The following is a 22,666-nucleotide window of genomic DNA, read 5'->3' on the forward strand; positions in this document are numbered from 1 at the left end:
AGCCTCATCAGTACCTCTCACTGTGTCCCAACAGATGAGCTGTCAGGGGCTGTTGTTTTAAATACAGCCTCTAAGCTTGGCCTTTTGTTATCACAGGAGAAAGAGCTGCCGATTATAGATTTCACTTTAAAGAACTCTGATAATTTGTCCAACCTGATTCCATTTCAAAACATTGCACTGTTTATGAAGGTGTCATTTAGTATGAGGGCAGCCTCTCCAGTGTGCAGAGAGGGGTCATAAACCTGTCTTAATAATGTGCACGTTCTTGTGTGTCTGTATGCAGCAGGGCATGTGTGTCAAGGTGAAAAGTCAGCAGCTGTGCTGAGGGGTGCTACATCTGGCCCAGCTGGGACACACTATAATGCAAAAAGCTTGCAATCCAATGCTAAAGCCTGTTAGTTCAGCATGACTATTCTTATGGGCCTTGCGAAGTCAAGATTTTAAAAGGAAATTGTTTGAGCATAAATGGGCCAAATCCTGTGATTTTTGAAAGCTAAAGTACCAGAAGGGAAAGAAAAAAATCACAACAGTACAGTGTCTCCCCTTGTCTTTTTAGCACAGCCAGTGCTTTGTATACCTGCAATTTGTCCTCAGATCAAAGAACTGATGAAAAGTGCCATTAACACTTCCATTGTAGGCATGCTGCTATCTTGTCTCTGCACATTCTTCAAGCTAAAATTAATATGCTGACACCCTGAAAGATTTTCCTTCCAAACAGATGGAACATGAGTAATATGAGGGGATATTCTGTGTCCAACACATTGGAAATGATACAGGACAAACTGTATGATGCCTTTGTTTACGTGAAGGAGAGGGAAAGAAGGATTTTTGAGGAGAAAGATGGAACAGAGATGTAAACAGATCCCTCGTGAGCAGTGGGCTCACCATACAGAAAATGTGGACTATGTGATGACCTAGTATCTTACAGCAATGTTGACTTTAAGTTGTATTGACAGTCCTTCTGGGAGCTTTTGTCCTCCTGTTGGTGCTGTACTTAACCCCCTGCTCTGTAGCTTCCTTCTGTCTGTGAGTAATAAGTGATAATACTGGTCCAGCTTTAAAAACCAGGCTGTAGTGTAATCTGATGAGTTCATAGTTAGGGAATTTGTGCTTCTGTTTTCATGATTTGATAGGACTCCCTGATGATTCTTGGCATGAGCAGTGTTGTGGGCCAGTAGCTCGTTATCAGTAGGAGTGCTTGGCACCTATAACTTTAAATGTTCAGAGTACTTTATTTAGATTTTGAAAGTTGTTTTTATAACACATAATCCCTATGTAGTATGCGTGTGTATGTCTGTATGTATAGATGGATGAGTAATAAAATACAAAGAGTTTCATTCACCTGAATTGTTTCCTAACATTCTTCTGTGTTCTTTTTATAAAGGAAAGGGTATTGTGCCAAATAATGTAACCCGCAGGCCAAGCTTTGAAGGATCCAATGAATCTTTTCCATCCTACCATCAGATCAGTAATGCAGCCTATGAAGGGACAGGCTTTGGAGCAGAAGGTGCAAATATGCTTACTGAAGTTCCAAGGCCATACATGGACTATTTAATCTCTGCTTCGCAGTCTTCAGCTATGAATGCTCCTGTACAACGACCCTCTGGAGTAGGCACTCACAGCACACCAACTAGCCATCAGCAGAAAGCATACCCTACAAATATTGAGTCTTCTGTGATTAATTATCCAGTGGCTAATCACAGCAGTCAGGCCTTGCAGCTGCAGGCATCCCATGGCTCCAACAGCCAACATTACAGTAGGCAGCACATGATGGTGCAGGGGGAGCCTATGGGGTATGGTGTTCAGCGGAGTCCATCCTTCCAAAACAAGATGCAGCAGGAGGGAGGATATGCCAATCTCCCAAATAAAGGGGCAGTTGTTCAGAATAATACTGGTCATGCATTTCAGCAGGCACCGGCAAGCCTGTATATATCACATTCTCATCACAAACAGACAAGTCCTTCTTCTCATCAAATGCATGTGATACCCAGAGGTCCAGCCTTTGCTAATGATTTTTCAGACAGTCCACCACAAAATCTATTAACTCCATCTAGAAATAGCCTAAACATGGACCTATATGACATGAATAATCCTCAAGTTCAGCAGTGGCAGGCAGCAACGCCGTCCCGCCGAGATTCTTTACAAAATCCAGGAATAGAAACATCTCCACGGCAACACGTATCCTTCAGACCTGATGCCACAGTGCCAAGCAGAACAAACTCCTTTAACAACCACCAGCAACAGCCACAAGTGACAGTGTCTATAAGACAGGTTCCTCCAGGAAAACCTGATCCTTCAATTACGTCTCCTAATACAATCACAGCAGTCACATCTGCTCATATTCTCCAGCCAGTGAAGAGCATGCGAGTGTTGAGACCTGAGCCTCAGACTGCAGTGGGACCTTCCCATCCTGGCTGGTTACCTGCACAGGCACCGGCTGTGGATGGCTTGGAGATCATTGAGCAGCACGTGCCACCTGTTGGGGCAGCTAATGCCTATCAACTAGATGTGGATTATGGTAACCAGGAGCTGCGGTGTCCACCACCACCGTATCCCAAGCATTTGTTACTTCCTGGTACCTCTGAGCAGTTTGATATCAACTGCTTATGCATGGGTGTGGAGCAGACACTCCGTGTAGCCCCCAGTTCAACGTGCAATAAGGCTGAAGAGAACAGTGAGCGAAACGATAAAAGTAGCAAGAACACTAAAGCTGAAAAACCAAGCAAGGATAAAAAGCAGATTCAGACGTCTCCGGTGCCTGTGCGAAAAAATGGCAAAGATGAGGAAAAGCGAGAATCCCGAATAAAGAGCTACTCACCTTTTGCCTTCAAGTTCTACATGGAGCAACATGTAGAAAATGTCATAAAGACCTACCAGCAGAAAATTAACAGAAGATTGCAATTGGAGCAAGAAATGGCAAAAGTAATTCTCCTTGTTTTGTTATAATAAAAACTAGTGGGTCGAATTGATTATTACTATTTTTAATCCATCAAAAAAGTTAAGAGGCAGTCTCCAGTGGAAGTAGTAGGTATCAGACACCTCTCTATACCAGACTGTATTCACTTAGAAGTGTGGATGCAGGTATGGAAGGCTGTTTGAAAAAGATGTGAAATGATATATCTTCATACGAGAAAAGGAAAATAAAGAAAAACTCCCAGAGCAGGAAAGTATTAGGATTGCATAGGTAAGAACTCAGAAGGCAGGCTTGAGGCTGAGATAACTGGCAATACTTTGGCAGCTCTTGCAAAACTCTTTCCTCCCTCTTCCATGGGCTCATTCACCAAAGCCATTGTTCAACTTGGCAATATATTAACTGTGCCATATTTTCAGATGAGTGTGTAATACTTGACTGGAAGTTGTCTGTTGAACACATGTAAGTAATAATATCATACAAGTAATCTCATCTTGACCAGCTTGAACTGATTTTAGGACCGTTGCTGGAACTTGTTGTAGATGCAGGTTTCAGGGAGGTGCACTTTGTGTGATAGAGCTTCTTTCATGCCTAATTGTAGCTCTCAAATCTAAGCTTATTCTCTGATAATGCTGCTTAAAACAAAGCTGCCAAGTTTTGATGGTTGCTCTGGCAGTTTTGGTTTTAATTTTTAAATATGGCAGAGGAAGAGGGGTTTTTTTCCCCAGGCATGACTAGAATATGACTAGTCTACTTTTGCATTTAAGGATAAGCTCTAAGGAAATCTATTATTGATGCATAAGATAATAATTAACTATCCAATCTCCCCTAGCACAGTCAGTTTCCAGGGTCAATTCGTTTGATGCTCACATTGCTCCAGAAAACTCAATGGTTTGTTTGTTGAGGTTAAAATTAAAAGAAGATGTTTCTAAAATCTCTTGAAAGGTCAGCAGTTTAGTGACAGTTAATAGTTTGTCCTCACTGCAAGTACAGATTGTGTTGTGTTGCATGGATTTAGTGAGTATTTTCCTGAGACTGAGATAGGGAATGATCTCTAGAGAAGCAAAACAGCAGCTAATTGCGTTAGTTCTTATGACTCTTCAGCTTTCCCTCATTCAGAGATAATTCAGCTATAAACAAAAACAACTCCTTCCCCTAGCAACCTCTTCACTGACTAAAAATATACACACAGGAGATTTTGGTTGTCTGAATATTGCATTATTCTAGAATTAACCAAGAACACAACACACTAATTATTTTACCTTAAAAAATAAACACTTCCTTTATTATGGATTGATGGTCTTACCTTTCATTTTAAAAACAGTATTCCTGGTTTTAATTTGGGTGTTCCCTTCAGTTTGAAAATTCATCCTACCTGTTCTGCAAGTTTCTGCAGACCTCCTCCATCCTTTATTCAGACAGATTTAATTTTTATACTGTGGGGATCTCATTGCACAGTCTGGCTGCCCACATTCATGTTCAGATACCTAGACTACAGATGTGAAATTAAATCAACCTAAGCAGCAGCCCTGTGGGCGTATGCTTGGGTGTCTAGCCTGCTAATCAGTCAGCTTCACATTCGTCTCCCCTCCCCAGTGCCCCTTCTCACCAGGCATGAATCTTTTTCTCAGAAGTGATTCAGTTGATGCCAGTTACTTCAGGATTTTGGAACTGGGGTATGCGGGAAGAAAGGGGCACGTGGCAGTGGATGAGTTGTCAGAGGATCCTGGGGATCAGCCCAGGGCCTTCTGCTGGTGGAGGCCACCAGTGGCTCTCAGGAGAGGGACAGTGTGACACAACCAAAGTTTCAGTGTACAGGCTCTGTCTTGAAGGCTGGGGAAAGGCTCCCTGGGGACAGGAGGTGGACAAGTAAGCACTTTTACAACTTAGATACGGAGGGAAAACAATACATTTAGGGGGAAAATAGCACTAGGGTCTGGGCTGCAGTGGCTAAGCAGATGCCAGACCTGAGGATTAGATGCACATATTCTGGAGGGAAAGAGAAGTTTAGAGAACAGATGCTCAAGAGATCTACAAACCTTGAGAGTGGAGGCTGTATATGGCAGGGGAAGAAAAACAGTTTATAAAGTAGGCTCCAAGGTAATTGGGAATGTGTAGGTCAAAACCAGCTTATTAATTTCAACACAAAAACCAACAGGCAAACGGCACCCAAGGTAGGAACTGTTAATGTGAGTTGCCCTGGAGAACCATTCATGAACAAAGTGAACTGCTGCATCTAGGTTTAAGTTTCAGTTTAAATTAAGCTGTACTGCAGTGTGCATACATACCATGGAGTGCAGTGAGAAAGTGCACGTTTGAAAGGTGTAAACCAAATTGCATGGTCAGGTTTGTTATGTTATATCCCCCTCTCTGACAACATTGCCCCATGTGTTTTTGTTCAGCCAAATGAGCCAGGCAGACCAATCTCAGATACGGCAAATTCAGGTAACAAGTTAAGGTACAGTGAATTTGCCGGTTTCTCAGAAATACTCACAAGAGAGTATGTCTCTCATGAATGCATCTTTTCTGGTTCTTGGTTAATTTTTCTGAGAAATGTGTTTTGGGAATGCTCATTTATTGTTCTCTTGCTATGGATATAACAGTACTTGCTCTTGTGGTTTCCTTTTCTTTGTAAAGGCTGGCCTTTGTGAAGCAGAACAGGAACAAATGAGGAAAATTCTCTACCAGAAGGAGTCCAACTACAACAGACTTAAAAGGGCCAAAATGGACAAATCTATGTTTGTGAAAATCAAGACTCTGGGTATTGGTGCATTTGGAGAAGTATGCCTGGCCTGCAAAGTGGACACCCATGCCCTGTATGCCATGAAGACTCTGCGAAAGAAAGATGTGCTAAACCGGAATCAGGTGGCTCATGTCAAAGCAGAGAGGGACATACTTGCTGAGGCAGACAATGAGTGGGTGGTTAAACTCTATTATTCCTTCCAAGATAAAGACAACTTGTACTTTGTGATGGACTACATCCCTGGTGGGGACATGATGAGTCTACTGATTCGGATGGAGGTCTTCCCAGAGCGTTTGGCTAGATTTTATATTGCAGAGCTCACTTTGGCTATAGAGAGTGTGCACAAAATGGGATTTATTCATCGAGACATAAAGCCAGACAACATTCTGATAGACCTTGATGGGCATATCAAACTGACTGACTTTGGACTGTGCACTGGATTCAGGTGGACTCACAATTCAAAATACTATCAGAAAGGTAATGTTTTTAGACTTTATTGGGAATGGTATTACATTGTTTATTTTGAAACAAGCACCTGCCTTTTGGCAGAAACACCAGCTGAGGAAACTGAGGTGGTGTGAACATGGACAAACAGTCAATGGCAGTATTACATGTCTGTCTCTCTCCGATTTATGCAATTAGTTTGTTTCCAGTCCTTTTGTTTCCAGTATTGTTCAAAACCCTGTCAGTAAAGTGGCTGTTCACTGTAGCAGCAGCAGTTTTTCAGTTTATTCTTTTGGTGGTGAAATGATTTAATTACAGATATGAAGTAGTCCACATATGTCCTGTGTGTGCTGTTGAGGAGTATTGGTGTCTGTTGGCAAAAAGGTCACAAAAAATTCATATAGCTAACCTAAATATACACCATTGTTCTGTATCCACCATATGGAAGCATACTTCCTTGTGCAGAGACAAAGACATTTTGTTGGACATTTTGTATGGAAAACCCATTGTGAAGAGGAAGGCAGAAGGAAATACCTTGGGTTTAACATTTCAATGCTGTTCTTTAGCGAAAGTAGAAGATGGCACTAGATGTAGGTAACTATTTTTCTCTTCGTGTGCATGTTTTATGATCATGAATGTAAACTTTCTCTTGCATTTGAAAGGGAGCCATATCAGACAAGACAGCATGGAGCCCAGTGATCTTTGGGATGATGTGTCCAATTGTAGATGTGGAGATAGGCTGAAGACATTGGAACAAAGAGCTAAGAAGCAGCATCAGAGATGTCTAGCCCACTCATTAGTTGGAACCCCAAATTACATCGCTCCTGAAGTCCTGCTTCGTAAAGGTAGATAAACCTTTATTTTTTTCCTGTTTAAGTGAACGCTGGTGCTTTGAAATACTTCTTTTTTTTTTTTCCTTAAATAAGCTTGCTGCTTTGGAATGTTGTCATTCTGAAGGCCACAAACACTTAGCTCAGATTAAGGAGAACTCTCCATGCTCCAGTGTTTAGCATCACCTTACTGACAGTGGTGGTGGTCATACTTCGTGTGTGTTTGTATATCCCCACTCTGAGGCCTTTAAGCGAGACTGCTAATAAATGTGTTGGATAACGTTAGCAGTGGTATTTTTCAAGTGTATAGCAGATTATCTGTATTCATGGAGTACAACTGACCGCTGCCAAGTTTACATGGCCCAGTGAGCAGCCAGCCAGCTGATGGTTCTGGATCACTGTGGAAACATGTCCTCCAGATTCCCAGCCAGAACTGGGGAACCCAGCAAAAAGTTTTCCACAATTTACGCTGGAGACCCTGCATTTAAAAGCTTCGGTCAAGGAATTTAGACAGTACTTTGTGACTATCTGTGCAGAACTGACTGTAGTAAGGAGATTTAGGTGTTCAAAGTTGTCTGCAAGCTAAATCCTAAGCCTGATCTTTCTCTAATTGAGAGATTTCACACTGGACCCTACATCATCTGATGACACAAGTCTCCATTGAAATCAGTGTTTAAATCCTCCATTCCCTTTTGGAGATCTCAAACATATACCTTATTTGTCTTGTTACAGCAGTTAAGTGATTGAAGTTGTTCCTCTGCTTGGAACTTGCTCAGAAAGTCATCTGTGGATCTCTTCTGTCTCTAGAGCCAGACTGTGTCTTTCAGCAGCTTTTCAAACTTGTGGTATCACCTCCACCGAACCCTATGGGGGTCGCTAAACATTTTTTGTTACTCTTTGAGATCCAGTTTGTGCTGTGTAGGTGTGGGACAGGGCACGAAAAAACCCTCCTTCATTCTTTCTAATTATATGGTTTCACGACTCAGTTTGTGTTCAGAATGAAATTTATTCAGAAAGGTTCACAGACAACAGGATTAGATCTTTAGTGGCAGCAGAAAATTTGGGTCAGCAAGCAGAAGTCACAAATATGAAGTCTGAGAAAAGGCAGAAATCTGTGCTGTATGTTTTAATACTTAATTGCAAGTAGCTTTATACACATTCTCCTTGGCTTGTGGAGGTCAACCTTTGGCTTGCCTTTCAGGATACACTCAGCTCTGTGACTGGTGGAGTGTTGGTGTGATCCTCTTTGAGATGTTAGTGGGACAGCCTCCTTTTCTGGCTCCTACACCCACAGAAACCCAACTGAAGGTAAGTTGAAGCAAAGTCCTAATCTCTGGTAGCAAAATTTTAACCTTTTCCCTTCCCTTCTCCATGCACAGACCTATTCCCCTTTGTTTCACTAGAGAAAAGAGTAATTTAAAAAGCCTGACTTTAAATAGTTCCATGCAAGCACATACCCTTTCCCAGTCAACAAAGAGACTTACTCTTCCAACTGCATAGATAGGTATTGGTTTTATGAGTCTTCTCTGCAGAGTTCTGATTTCTTAAGCACGAGTTCATCCATTTAAATTCCTTAGAGTGCCTATCAGTAAGCTGATATGCCAGTGATAATTGCAGTTGGCAATGTGTTTCAAAGTCGAGCAGTGGGTAGTTCTTTATTAGAAAGGATCTGTCTTGTGACCACTTTTCCTAGTTTACATTTTGGAGAAAAAGTGGAGTAATTCCTTGAAGTAATTCCACAAAATCATGTGTAAACTGAGTATGTTCTCAAATCTGACTATGGGAGCATTCAAGAAGGAATCTGCCTTTCTAAAAAATGCAATTACTTCTTTTGTCTGCTGGCCAACAGTGTTTTTTGATCCATTAAAATAATTATTAACAAGCAATGCAATCTAATAACTGGGTTCTTGGACCTCTGAAATGTGGAGGCTATGAGTGGACTCATTATGTGTATACTTCTGCACAGTTAGTGTTGGCCATTGCAAGGGTTCTGTTTACAGGATTACAAGTTGCTTAATACCTTTCTTACCTGTAGGTGATAAATTGGGAAAGCACACTGCACATTCCCTCACAGATCAAGCTAAGCCCTGAGGCAACTGATCTCATCACAAAGCTCTGCTGTGCTGCTGAAGACAGGCTTGGAAGAAATGGAGCAGATGATATTAAAGCCCATTCTTTCTTTCACTCTATGGACTTCTCTACCGATATCCGTAGGCAGCCAGCTCCCTATGTTCCAAAAATCAGCCATCCAATGGACACTTCAAATTTTGATCCGGTTGAAGAAGAAAGTCCTTGGAATGATGCTAGCGGTGACAGCACCAGGACGTGGGATCCACTGGCCTCTTCCAATAGCAAACACACAGAACATGCTTTTTACGAGTTTACTTTCCGAAGATTCTTTGATGACAACGGGTATCCGTTCAGGTATCCCAAACCTTCTGGAATGGAAGTTGGCCAGTCTGAGAAATCTGACGTAGAAGACAAAGGTGTGGTGGATCAGACTGGAGCTTGTCAGCCTGTATATGTGTAAATTATTGTATAGATTACTGCAGATGAGACTAATCTCAAATCCAATAGGGCCTTTAGCTGATCCTTTAGGATCTGATCCTGCAGCAGTTATTCAGGTGTACCTTCAGCTGAGGCTGGAGACATCTTGGGGAGTCAGATGCTTGCAGGGCCAGGTCCTAAAAATGGCAATCTTGAAAGTTCAGGTCAGTTCTACTGTAAATAACTTTGTTGATAATTACACTTGAAATCCTGGTCTTCACCAAAATCTGCAAGGCCAGCAGTCTATAATTTCTAGGCCTATTTTTATTTGAGGTCAGCATCCCCCTACTCAGATTAACATTTACAGACTTCTGCAACTGTCAGCGTTATTTTTTAAATGAATAAAGAGCACTTATATTTTGTTTATAGCAGGGTTTTTTTCCTACTAAATTATAGGGATTAACTTTGACAAATCATGCTGCTGTTCTTCTTTTCTACATTTTTATTTTATCCATAGCACTTATTTCACATTTAGGAAGATGCATAAAGCTGAAGAACATGTGATGAAAGGTCTCTGTGCAATAATGTAAGAAAGAAAGAAAAAATAGAAAAATGAAAAAAGAAAACTGCTCTCTAATTTTCTAAATTTACTGATGCCATTGTATTCACACGGTGATTTTGTTTATTATATGTATTTTCCACATTTCAAAATTGTGACATAACCTTAAAGCTGCTTTATTTCCTTCTGCTTATTGGAGTGTAATAGAAAGTGTGCGCAAGTGACAATTTGGGTGTGATTTCATTGTCTAGTGTGTGAAGAATGTTGCATGAGCAGTGTTTTTCTATTTGAAATGGCCTTTTCTTGCCATTCACAGGCAGGTCCTGTGGATCCGTTTTTCTAAGGGTCTAAAATTAGACCATTTTAAACCGTGTGTTGATTATGTATTGTGTGGGTGGTTTCCTCTTGTGATTGTATCCAATATTAATTTTGTAAAACGGATTGCAAAGGTTGTACCTGAATAGAGATTTTGTGGTCTGATGTGACAGATCGTTTTAGTAAGCTCACGTCATCGGCACAGGTTTCCCCACCAAGGTTCAGCAGCAAGACCATGACAACAAAGCTGGTTTGTGGCAGCTGCCTGGATGGGGCTGGTCCAGGCAGGTGGTTGTGGTTCAGTTCCAGCAGCGGTGCAGAGCACCAGCGCTCACAGACGCAAACCAGGATGTCTGATGCTGTGCTCCCACAGTGCGTCCAGATCCCAAGTGCCACGTTGGGCGTGTGCAGCTCCACGGACATCTGCGGAACCTGGAAGTATGTGGCTTTTCCAGACATCACATCCCTACATGTAACTGGCTGTGTGTCCATTAAGGACCCTAGTATTTTAGCCACTGACATCTGAAAATGTTGGCATTGTTGATAGGTCATTCTGTCCTGTTGTCTAGAGGTTAAAATGTTGCTGTGATGGAGCACAATAGGCCTTCATTTCTGTCAAATTATAGGCATATTTTGAAATATCAGTTTTTAACTATGTTAAAATACGCATTTTTCTTGTATGTATAAGTGAGAATTATTCAAAGTGATATCAGAATACTAAAGATAATTAAGCCATACATATTTGCATATATATTATATATAACTAAATAAGTAAACACACACAAAAATCCTTAATTCAGATTAGTGTAACAGTCCTGTTTAAAGCGATTGACCTAATAACATTTGAGGAAAACACTCCTTTAATGTGTTTTTGCTTTATTTTATTTTTAAATCTGGAGCTTCATTATTTTTTCCGTATATTATTCCACATATTATTCCTTAATGTTTTAGCATATCCTATCCTATCCATTGTTTAGATATCTAAGCAACAACATATGAATTCATCAGCCTGAACTAAACAAAAATGATTGTGTATTTGTTTACATTTGTATGAAAGGAATGTTCTGAGGTATGCAGTGCTTGTGTTGTGACAGTTCATGTAAGATTCAGTATTACTGCTTTTTTATATAGTAATGCCATTTTTTGTTATTTACATCTATCTGACATTCTTTCATGTGGTAGGTTCTTTCTCAGGAACTCAATTTAACTGTTATTTATTGATATATCATTGCCTTTGAAAGCTTCTACTGGCACAATTTATTAAAAATCTGGATCAAAATCTAAAATGTGTTATGTGTTCTTGAAACAGATAACTTCTGCTGCCTCTTTTAAGGCAGAAGTTTTAATGGGTTTGGTTTTGTAATGTTAGTGATGGGTTTGAGCTACAAACATGAGATCCAAATCTCATCTCTCGTGTAGCATTTGATATGGAATCTCTGCGTACCTTCAGACAATTTCTTCTGTCCTCATGGCCCTTAGGAATAAGGAGCAGGATTCCAGAAAAACTTGCTGTGGTGTGACCAGGTCAACAGGTGGCATAAAATTCAACACAGTCACTTTCTGTGTAGTGGTGGTGCTTCCAGGGCAGCTGCAACCCTTGCTTGCCCCCTCTGGCTGTTGCCTCTGGTTTATTTCTAAACTGTAAATAATTCACCTGCAAATACAGAATATTTGCAACTAAGCAAAACAAGAGAAACTAGCCCAGAAGGAGATGGGTGCTTCCACAATGCATGTATTAGTCATTTAGAATCTATGCTGCAGGGAACAAAAGCCAACTTCCATTTCACCTACAGAAGAACTGATTTGAAAAACAAATCTTTTATTAGGCACTGTCTCTAGAAGGCTCACATTCTTTGCAGACATTTCAGATGCAAACAGAAACTTGGGAATAAATATTAGGAAATTTGGACAAGTAAGCAATATGCCATATATTGAGATTGGTGCCCAGCATTCTTGGTTCTGCTGAACTTCCTGCAAAAACATCAGGTATCTTCTTTTCAGAGGTTATATAAATTCAGTGTTTGTCTTAAAAAACCCTCTTCCTCAAAAACATCCCCCAAAACAAACAAAAAAGCCCAGATGTATTTCTTCTTGACTGCAAGCAAGGAGTTTATTAATTTTGAAGTAGTGTTCTTGATTAAGGTCACGGGTGATATTTGAGACATAATCTTGACTTTACTAAGGTTAAACCCGCTGCTGATCTTGGGAAGACCAGAATTTCATTCCTGGGTTTCAGCAAAGACATGTATGCACAGTAACGCTACTTATTGTGTGTACAAAAGTGTGAATAATTGCCTCAAAACTTTTAAGAAATTGCTGCTTCCAGAATGAAAACTTTATGAAGCAGGGGTGCCAGGGGCACAGGAACAAAAAGGGGCCTCTGAAGGCCTTTAATATCTGTACTCTTCAGTGTGGCCAGATTTGCTGAGCAGCAGCCATAATTCTTGGTTAGCAAATTATTCCTAATTGGATGCAAAAGAACTGGCAGTGGAAGTTATAACTAAGTGCCTAGTGTGAACAACATGAAAGCTAACTGAGAGAGAGAAGCATTTGACTTTTAAATGGAAATGGAAGAATGAGGTTAACTATGCAGGAAACAGGCGATAGCCTGGAACTGGATGGAAAACTGGTCTCATGAGCATAAGAAAATTCTTTTCCCTGTAATTTTTGAGGTATGAAATAACTGCCCTAAAAGCTTTCCTAGAGAAACTGTAACAAGAAGCAGAATTTAGAACATATAATTTGGTCTTATCCCAAAATGCAGAAACATTGGCAGAAAATGGCAACTGTTGCTAAAATTATTATTGGAATTAAAAATATTAAATCTTTCCCACAGGAAATAATCTTAGGAATAGATAATGTAGAAATAGTTACCATTAAAACACACACACACAAAAAAAAAGTGTAAAAATGTTTTTCCTGGCAGAGAAATCTGCTGCAGCAAGAACATGGAAGTTGTGCCTTCCTTGGGTTTCTGTTCTGAGCAGTGAATGAACAGTGAGCAGCATTTGTTAAAACCGAGTCCTGGGCTCCATCTTAGCAAAACAAATGGAGGATCTGATCCGTAAAGCTGGGGTCACCTGCAAATGCAACAGTAGCTCCAGGCCCTGCAGACCAAACTGGAGCCTGGTGACATGAACAACAGAAGTTTGAACAAACTGATGGATGCGCTGACTTGCAGCTCTTGTGGTTTGGAAGGTGCCTTTACTTCAGTTCTGTGAGATGAAAAATACCTGAGCCAGCATCTATTAATTTTTAGATATGTGAAGAAAATGGGTCTTCATGAAGCAGCCTTCTGTGATCTTTGGGTATTTGTTAAATTTCAGTGAGGCTCAATAAATAGAGTTTAGGCACACCTTATCTCCTGGTCTTGGTCCTGGGATCCCCATGACCCAGGAAAGCCCCAGCTACTTGGCCCCTTTGATGGATGTATAAGAAAACAGAGAATTGAATGCAGAAGGGGTACACATGAGCAAGGGGAAATAGTTGATTCTGTTAGATCATGAGTGGCAGCCAGGAAAAAGAGTTTAGAGATGGTCCAGCCTTGCTGCAGTGCGCAGTGGTTACCCCTTGGAGGTGCACATGGGGGCGAGAGCATTCATGTCGGGCACATCCTGTTTGTCTTGCACTTGTTGGGAGCACACAACACCCTTCTCAGCAGGGAGCCTGCACATGTGCTCATGCAGTGAGCCAGACCCTCAGCTTTGGGTCATGCTGTACGGGGAGGAAAGAGGCTGTATTGTCACCCAGCTCCCACACCACCTCCATCCCCAGGCTGCTTTAAAGGAAACGGAGCAATAGCTCACCACAATGCTGCTGGTTTGGCCAGCCAAATGCCACAAAGGAGCTCACCATGTGCCATGAAGTACTTGCCACAGATGGAAAGTTTTTCCCCTAAACTGGCTGTGCTTCTGAAGGCCACATCAGCTGTCCCATAAATATGCTTGTCATAATTAATAGTGCTTTTTTTCTCCTACTTCTATGCTGTTGGGCAGCTATAGGTGAGATTTTTTTCCTTCCTTTTTTTCAGAGCTGCACAACTCTGCTCCTTTCCAAAAGGGGCACTGATAGCTTTTTATGGCCAAAATGGGAAACTGAGCTCGAAAGGAGAAGGATCTGCAGGTCACTTGCCAGTAACATGGTAAGTCTGATGGCTTATCTTTAGTAATGCACAGTCTGAAAATGAAATCGCTACTACTGAGGGCGGCCTCTCTTCAGCCTCTCAGTGCGGTGGCCTCATGGTCTGGTGAGTTACTGTGTCTTCTTGACAACTGCTTTCCATAGCACTGGTCATTCTTGACCTTAATAGCGGCAGTAAGCTCAGCTCAGTAACTGCCTGTGGCGTTCATTGGTCTGATGCCAATTTCAGAGTAGTTAATTTCACTAAAAAAAGACCTGATCATGCTGAATAATACAGCCGTCAGAAAGGAAAGAAGGGAACACACATGTACGTTTTATGTGTCTAACTTTGCTACTGGGACCTCGGCACGGGGCAAAAATGTTCATTGGCATATGAGCATTATGAAAGGCTCAGTTGTCCAATACTTTACAGGTATGTTTCCCATCTATTTACATATTTGGGTTTACCTCAACACTGAAGGACTGGTAAGAGGTTTTTTGGTTTGATTTTCTAGGCATGAAATCCAACAGATAAGAAAGGTCACAATTCAGAACTGATTTATAAGATAACAGCTTCAAAAGAACCTGTGTAGAGCATGTTTTAACTTAATGTTATGATGAAATTCCAAGAAAATGAGGGGTTTTTTTAAAGGAGTTCACTCGAGTGGAAACTGGGAAGACTGCAGATACCCAAGCAGAACAGGGAGTGACAGGAACAGCAGTGGGTATCAAGGCTGGCTTTACAGCTGGATCTGCTTTGGATGGGGCCAGGGGTGAAAAAACAATAGGACCATAGAAATGCCGGTTGGCAGGGACCTCTGGAGATCTGCAGGCCGACCTCCCACTCACTGTAGGCTCTCAGCCAGCGCCGGGTATGGTCAGCCAGCACTTTGTCCAGGAAAAGCCTCCGGGGATGACACATCCTCCCCAAGCACAAGGGCAGACCGGAACAGGAGATGACTGTCACCAGCCATATCTGCTGCTCTCCAAGCCCTTCAGAGGCTGGTAGTGGGGATTCTGTTGTTGTTGTTCTTGGCATCAGAAGCCTCATACCACCCTTGAGCACTGTACCGTAGCTGCAGGAACGCATGGAGAGGCAGTGCCCAGCCAAAAGATCTTGAAAGAAAGTGGAGCTAAAGGGCTGTATGAAGGATTCTGAAGCTGTTGAGATGTTGGGGCGCATAACAACCTCGGCTATGCCCCAGCCTTTGCCCACCACTGAACAGAGCCGTGCACAGCCAGAACAAAAGTTTCACCTAAAGGAGCCCTTTTCAGAAAACGTGCACCCACATAGCCGTAGGTAAAAGAGGTGACTGCCAGAGACCAGATGCCTTTTCACAGATGGAAGTGCCAGATAAATGGCAGAGCACTGGTAGGGATGACGATGGTCTGCTGTGAGCCTTGTGGGGCACCTATGGCACGTCACCGGGGAGTGTAATAATGCCTTTTCAATATCCATCTTCTCAATGTGTTCCCTGTCCCCACTGTGCAATAGGACTGTAACACTGACACGTGTCACTGCTCTGCCCCCCAAATGCTCAGTTCTGGAGGAATTATTTAAATAAAAGTATCTCCCAGAAGAAAGTTGTCTTTCTGTTCCCAGGGATTGGGTGGGGACAGGCTGTTTCCCTCAGGGAACTCTATATGTGTTGCTGAAGACCAAGTCACTGGGCAGAAAGAGGCAACTTCAAATCCATAGTGGGGGTTTTTTTCCAAAGAAAACACTTCTCATAGGAAAATATTGGTTTGACAAAATGGAAATATTTGGGGGGAGCTTACCAGTGCATTCACAATCATGTGTCCAAAAAATGATAAAAATATTTTGTTTCCAAAGAAATCTAAGCAAAAAATGTAATAAAAAGGCCAAGGGCTTATATTGTGTATAACACACTCTATTCAAAATTATAAACATTAAAATAAACTGCTGTTACTATGTCATTTTGAAGTTTCCAGAAAGATTTTGGAAATATAATTTCTTGGAAATTTCCAACTGTGCATTCTAATTTAGGCCCAAAGGATTTTTTTTACATTCAATTTCCCACATAGCAGGACCTGCCAACTTAAACTAGCTCTAAAAATAACAAAAGAGGTCAAACAAATCCAACTAATATCTGAAACTAAAATTAACTTAATTGACAACCTCATCTCTCATGTAACTCTGATGTCATCAATATTCTTGTCTTCTTTTTACATTTAATCCATACCCCAGCCAGGACTAGGAGCAGGAATCACAGCAGGAGCAGTACTGAGGTTGTGATGCACTGGGCTGGTGCCTGTACCATCTTTGGTGGTGGTGGTGGGTGTCACATGCTGAGACAGACCATGAGACAACCAAATGCTTATTTACCCAGACCTGTAGCTGAGGGATTGACACCACTGCACACAACAGTTTTCTTTACTTCACTGAAATGCTGTGGTTTGCTGATTTGTAAGTATTCTTTTCTTTTGTGATGAAGTCAGGGCAACAGTGGTTGCTGGAACTGGTGTACCAAATGCCTGCATGTTTGCAGCAATGCAGATTGTTTTGCTATTGTTGTTCTCAAAATGAACCATAGCCCAGATGTGCTTTGCATCTTTCCCAGTGGGAGGTGGTGTAGATGACAAGACATAGTAATGTGGAACCATTTCAGGGTTGACAGTGTTGGGTCATCTAACCTGAGGCCACGAGCAGAGCAGCAGGAGCAAGCATGTTGCAAGGGCATGACTTCTGTGTGGGCTATACCTTTTCTGACAGAAGCGGACCAGGGAGCAATTACTACTCCTGAAGGCAAGTGTACCCATGGGTTTGTGCCCATACTGGTTGGGACTAGTGTCCCATCCCCCAGGGAAGTTTTTGTGTCCCCGCTAGTTGGGACAGCCTAATGCAGGGCAGTGGGTAGCTCAGCAGTGGGGACTGTCATGGCCCAGGAGATTTGTTATGTCACCACTACAGGAGGACACAAAATGGGACGTGCAGCTACCCATGGGTGATAGCCAAGCCTGTGTCTCTACTGTCACAGCTAAGCACAGCACATCAGGTGCCTGGCAGGTGTGAGGCTGAGCACAGCACATGATGCCCACAGGAAAAAATATTCTGAGATGCCTCCACATTTCATATCCCCCCAGACCGGTGCTGTTTGATGGAAGGGCCTTCTTTGACTAAAATCAAATGGTGTTAATTGACTGAAATCAAATTCCACACAGGTGTGACAATCGAGACCAATCCCTTCCTTCTGTAGCTCCCTAGCCAAAGCCAACTCCATATGCCCAGCAGCCTTGCACTTGGCCTTGGTAATTAATACAGTCATGACCTTGAAGCCTATTACCCAAAGTCACAGTGAAATGAAGAAATTCAGGCAGGTTGGAGGTTGGAGGCAACCTACCAGAGGTAGTCTGCTGAGCAACCATGATGGCAGTGTCTCTCTGCACTGCTTTACTCTTGTGTTTGGCCTCTGTTAAATTGAGCCTACTTCAAGATCTCCTGCACAAGGTGAGAAACTTGTTGGCAAGCTGCAAAATTCTAATTGCTCTGTGTGGTGATAGCTTGGAGGGGTTTTTAACAGCTGGTTTGGGAATCAGCTGATTTAATAAGTGGTTTTGCCAAAGCAGAGTAAATTGCTTCCAGCACATTCCTGCTCTGGTTCCTGCTCTACCTTAGCTGTAAGACACCTTGAAGTGACCTTACACTGCCTGGTCTGAGTTCAGCACAGGAGGCTGGACTAGAGACCTGCAGGGCTCCTTCCATCCTGGGGGAATCTGGGGCTCTGGGCCAAGGATGGCAAGGAGATGCTGCAGGCTCCTCTGGCCAGAGGGTGGAAGCCTGAGCAGCAGAAAAAGAAGGACCAATAAATAAGATGGAAAGCAGTTTATCTGGAAGACAAAATCCCCTTTTCTAACAGCTGAGAACCAGCAGGGAAAATGAAGCACGGCTGTAACCAGCAAGAAAAAGAAAACAGTGCTGATCGGTGGGCTTAGGAGTAACTTTGTGGTTCCCTGATAAGGACAAGTCATGGTGCAGCACAGAGAGGCCAACCCCAGTGACAGCAGTTGGAGCTCAAGGGGCAGGGAGGAAACTTTCCAAAATAGATTGCAGATCTCGGTGCTTGTCTGCTCTTTACTAATACATTGAAATTCACTTTGCAGCTCAATGACTGACTTAAATTACATGATTAACATCCTCACTCTTACATAAAGTGTCCTCGTCCCTTTATTATGAATTTAAATGTTACTTTGCATTTTCTGAGTGTCAACATGCATAATCAAGCTTGACTTCCTTTTGAGAAATATCAATAAAATAACATCTTCTACTGTTAGGGTCTGGCACAATTCCCAGTCATTGAGCTACTTGAAACAACATTTGTCACTGCTAAAAACCATTTCTGAATATAATACAAACTATGCCATAGAAGTTTAACTGCTGCCCTCTTTTGGGTAGGATAATTACTGCTCATGTCTGTCGAGGTACAATGCCACCAGCAGATACTGAATTATCTCAGCGTTGGGAGCACAGTGGTGGAATGGTTTTTTACACAGCATAATATCCTTGAATGCCCCAAATTCCATATGCTGCTTGTATGTTCCTTTACAATTAACAGTGGCTTGCCTATGAAGGATTTATTTAGTCAGGTTTCTTTGGCCCCCTGTACTTTTTCTGTGGTTCCTACAGGCACTGAACAACTCCATGCTGCAGGACACCCTAGATCACGAATTCAGATTGTAGGCATGAGTTTTAGTTGCTTACAGGATACCAGGGAGAATAGGGTAGGTTTATCCAGTCACTGCAACCTGATTTTCAGATAGTTTTCTCTTGCGCTGGGAAGCCCAGAGTTAATATGTACTTATATTAACATGAACATATTGTGCTTCTATTAAGATTCTTTCCCCTAGTGTCTGTATTTATTTTTAAAGTGAGTAACAGCAGTTAAGTGGTCACAAGGGGGATACTAGAATCTATCAGAGCAGATACTGGTAAATGTCCCAAGACAAAAGCAGTAGAAATGCAGAGGCAGAAAAGGATGTTTGAAGCCCAGGGAAAAGACATGAAAGAACACCTGTGCCTTTGCAAATGAGCTTCTAGTTTATTTTTAAATCCTGTGGTATGAGTCAAAGGTGAAACATTTCCCTTTGTGTCCCTGCACAGGCAGCTATAGCTGATCAGTGAGAGGAAGAAAGAGGTGACCAGTATGGAATCGGTGGAGATTTTTTGGGAAAACACCTGTGCATGGGTGGCACGCTTCCCTTCCTCGTCACACTTGCTTTCAGTAGACAAAAAGTGAAATGAGGGAGATGCAGGTTCAGAAAATGTGATGTTCTGTGATCCTGCTGCCTGCCTTTGCCTTTCTCAGTGTAGACAATGGATTGCTTACTTGACCAGGAGAGCCCATTTTGTTAGACATGTTCTGGGTATCTCTAAGGAAAAGTGTAGCTAATTGTGCTTTGCTCATTGGAGTGCTGGAATGGGGTGTGGAATGAAGTTTCTGCTTCAGAGCAAAATTTTTCAATTTCTTTGTTCCATATCTGAAGATGCTACTCTATAACCTATATAGATTTACATGGGTTTTCTGCAAGAGATTTTTCTTGGTAAGTGCAAGTATTCATCTTTTAAAGGAATGTCTTATTAACTGGAAATAGAGTTCATCCTTCACTAGCTTGTTATTGCTATTTATGTAAAATAAAACATCTGTAACAGGTGAAATCAAGAGAGCTTCCACAATATGAGAGCCAATGGTCTGATGAGAGGGACTATCACAAGAGGGGTAAGAGAAATTTCTGGCTCCAGGAGATCAGAAGTCCGACATGAGCCCCCTCCCACCTCCAGCCATGAGGCCACTGACTACGCTCAAGCGAAAGCAGCTTCCTATTTGTTCACAGGTGTGAAAGCTGGGCTTTCTATGACAGAAGTGTTGGGTTTTTTCTCTATACCAGATGTGGGTGTCTCAAGTGGTTCCCTCAACAAAGGGCTGTACTTATTATAAGCTTCTAATAAGATACCCTGCTCACCCTAAGAATTATTTATGGGACCTGGCTGTGTAATTTAAGGGTATATAAAATAGGTGACACCATAAGTTCAGACACTGATTTGCCTTTTGTTGCTCTACTCTCAGTGATCGTTAAGGCTGAGGTCTGGATGCCCTCAGCAACTGATGATGCTAATGAGAGCTGAGAGAACCCCATGAATTTACTAGATTAAGTGCTAACCTTAATAACTGCTGATCTCAATGTTCCCACTCCAGCAGCCAAGGAGAGGAAAAATGCTCTGGAAATTTAATATAATCTCTCGGCAGGAGTATCCTGTGTGGGGCTCATCCCTGCTGCTGAACTGTCTCCTCACAGAACCCCTCAGCCACTATCTTTGAGGGACCTGTTGATATAGTATTAAAATCTCATTCTAAACCTGATCACTTTAGGTGTTGTCCAGTTTTCACATAACTACAACCAAATTAACTCTGTAAAAAATTCATGTTCATGATGTCTATCCCTCATGAACTGGACAGCAAGATGGACTTGATGTATAGTTACTGCGGAGCCCAAGGGAAATCACATCTCACAGGCTTAATACTTCAGAAAACCACTTGAGGAGTAAAATGTAATGATGATAATAATCCCCAGACCCTGCAGGAGTCAGAAGCCAACATATGACCACTCAGCAGGGGCTGTGGTTGGTTGGGACCATCTTGCGGTAAGGCACTCATACAGGCATTTAAAAATGGTCCATCAGGAGATGCCGTTAGGTTCAAAAGAATAATTTGAGCCACCCCATTATCTGTGTTACTGATAATATTTTAGGAACCCAAAAATGAACATGACAGTTTCCAGTAAGCACATGACAGTTTCCAGTAAGCACCTACTGGGCAAGGGCTTGCCAACACAGCCAAGGGATAGACTGATCCCAGTCACAGGCTGAGCTGGGCTCTAAAGACAAATGGATTTTATCTTTTTGAGGTAGATTTTAGAAAAATCTCATGGTTTAAACTGAATTGTCTGGTAGTTTTAAAAATGGTGTCCAAGAATACTTTTTAAAATAAATTCCATATTTATGACAACTCCATAGAAATGCTAAAACAAGACTATAGCAAATGTGCTAAACACAGGCTACCACAGTCAGGTCATCATCTTCATGGCAGGCTGTTGTACAGCCAGTCAAGGAAGTAAAAACAGTGGTGCCAGACCTGAATAACTTTGGAAGCTGGGATGGAGATGCTCCACTGCTGCATATTTTGGCCAATGCACAAGGGCATGTGCAGCTTGGTGTCCTTTGAAGCAGAGTCAAGATAACTGTCACATCAAAAAGTGCTTAAACAAAATTACACCATGTTGTAACCAGCAGTAAACTGACTGTCTTCTGAAATTTTCCAAATATTAAACCCAGTAAGATGAGTTTTTTCTTTATTTTCTTGATTTATACTAACAAAGCCTTACATTTGAACTACATTATTTCTTACATTATATTATTTCTCACTGTAGACTTAATTAATATGGATGTCTAACAAGTGGCACTTACCTGCCTGATTTTTAATACTCAGTTTTCAGAAAAGCACCTATTCACAGAGTTGACTATAAGGTAATCCTCTGCTTCAAATAACTAGTGACAGCAGAATATCTGAAGAATAGTTCCAGAACAAAGAAAAAACAAACAAACAAACAAAAACAAACAAACAAAAAAAAAGGGAAAAAAAACACACAGAAAGGTCATCTTTTCATGCCAGAGAAACTGGATGAATCACTGTGTTACTCTGGGGACTACTATTGCTTGATGGGTCAGCCCTACCCTGCTTTTTCCCACTCTAGGTCCTAGTTTAGGGGTGATTGTCCCCAACCAATTCCCTTTCCATCTATGGTCATGTAACGGGACAGACTGGTAATGGGGAGCAGGTCAACTGCATCAAGAGAGGAGGAGTGTGCACAGGACCATTGCTCACCTCAGACAGAGAAGACAAATTTTCTTTTCCCTTTAGTTGTGCTGGACCACCTGCCTCTCTCCACCATTGCAAATATATAGTAGCCCTGAAGCAGGTGCAGCAATGCCTTACTTGGAAACAAAACATGAGGAAAGGAAGGATGGAATTCAAACACAGGCAGCTGGTGTTGTCTTAAGCAGCCTCAGGTAGTCCATGGACAAGTTTACTAGCAGTGTCTGGACTGACTTAAACAGGTCACAGAGGCTGAACTGTGCCATGGTTTCTAGAAGAGATTCCTCCAGCTGAGGATGCTGCTTCATGAATAAAGAGAAGGTGCATCCAAGGGTGGGTTCCCATCCTGCCCCTGGCATCCCACCTGTC

General features: G+C 42.0%; 1 protein-coding gene across 2 annotated transcripts; it reads left to right on the forward strand.

The window, feature by feature from the left end:
- The first annotated feature begins 578 nt into the window (after positions 1 to 578).
- Positions 579 to 11,568, forward strand: LATS2 (large tumor suppressor kinase 2). Of its 2 annotated transcripts, none has more exons than XM_017831662.1 (5): positions 579 to 2,922; positions 5,549 to 6,131; positions 6,761 to 6,943; positions 8,130 to 8,236; positions 9,143 to 9,322. In XM_017831662.1, the coding sequence occupies exons 1-5, from the start codon at positions 1,516 to 1,518 to the stop codon at positions 9,197 to 9,199; spliced, it is 2,337 nt and encodes a 778-aa protein (XP_017687151.1). In that variant the 5' UTR covers positions 579 to 1,515; the 3' UTR covers positions 9,200 to 9,322. The 2 variants fall into 2 exon arrangements, with proteins under 2 accessions (XP_017687151.1, XP_017687150.1); XM_017831661.1 differs by having other exon boundaries at positions 603 to 2,922; positions 8,964 to 11,568.
- Positions 11,569 to 22,666: the final 11,098 nt, after the last annotated feature.

The sequence above is a fragment of the Lepidothrix coronata genome, unplaced genomic scaffold (assembly GCF_001604755.1).
Source record: "Lepidothrix coronata isolate B3197 unplaced genomic scaffold, Lepidothrix_coronata-1.0 Scaffold194, whole genome shotgun sequence".
NCBI classification, from domain to species: domain Eukaryota; kingdom Metazoa; phylum Chordata; class Aves; order Passeriformes; family Pipridae; genus Lepidothrix; species Lepidothrix coronata.

Coding starts and splice junctions, on each gene's coding strand:
- LATS2 (XM_017831661.1), top strand. CDS start 1,516: ATGCTTACTGAAGTTCCAAGGCCATACATGGACTATTTAATCTCTGCT. Junction 2,923..5,548: donor TGGAGCAAGAAATGGCAAAA/GTAATTCTCCTT, acceptor TTCTTTGTAAAG/GCTGGCCTTTGTGAAGCAGA. Junction 8,237..8,963: donor CCACAGAAACCCAACTGAAG/GTAAGTTGAAGC, acceptor TCTTACCTGTAG/GTGATAAATTGGGAAAGCAC.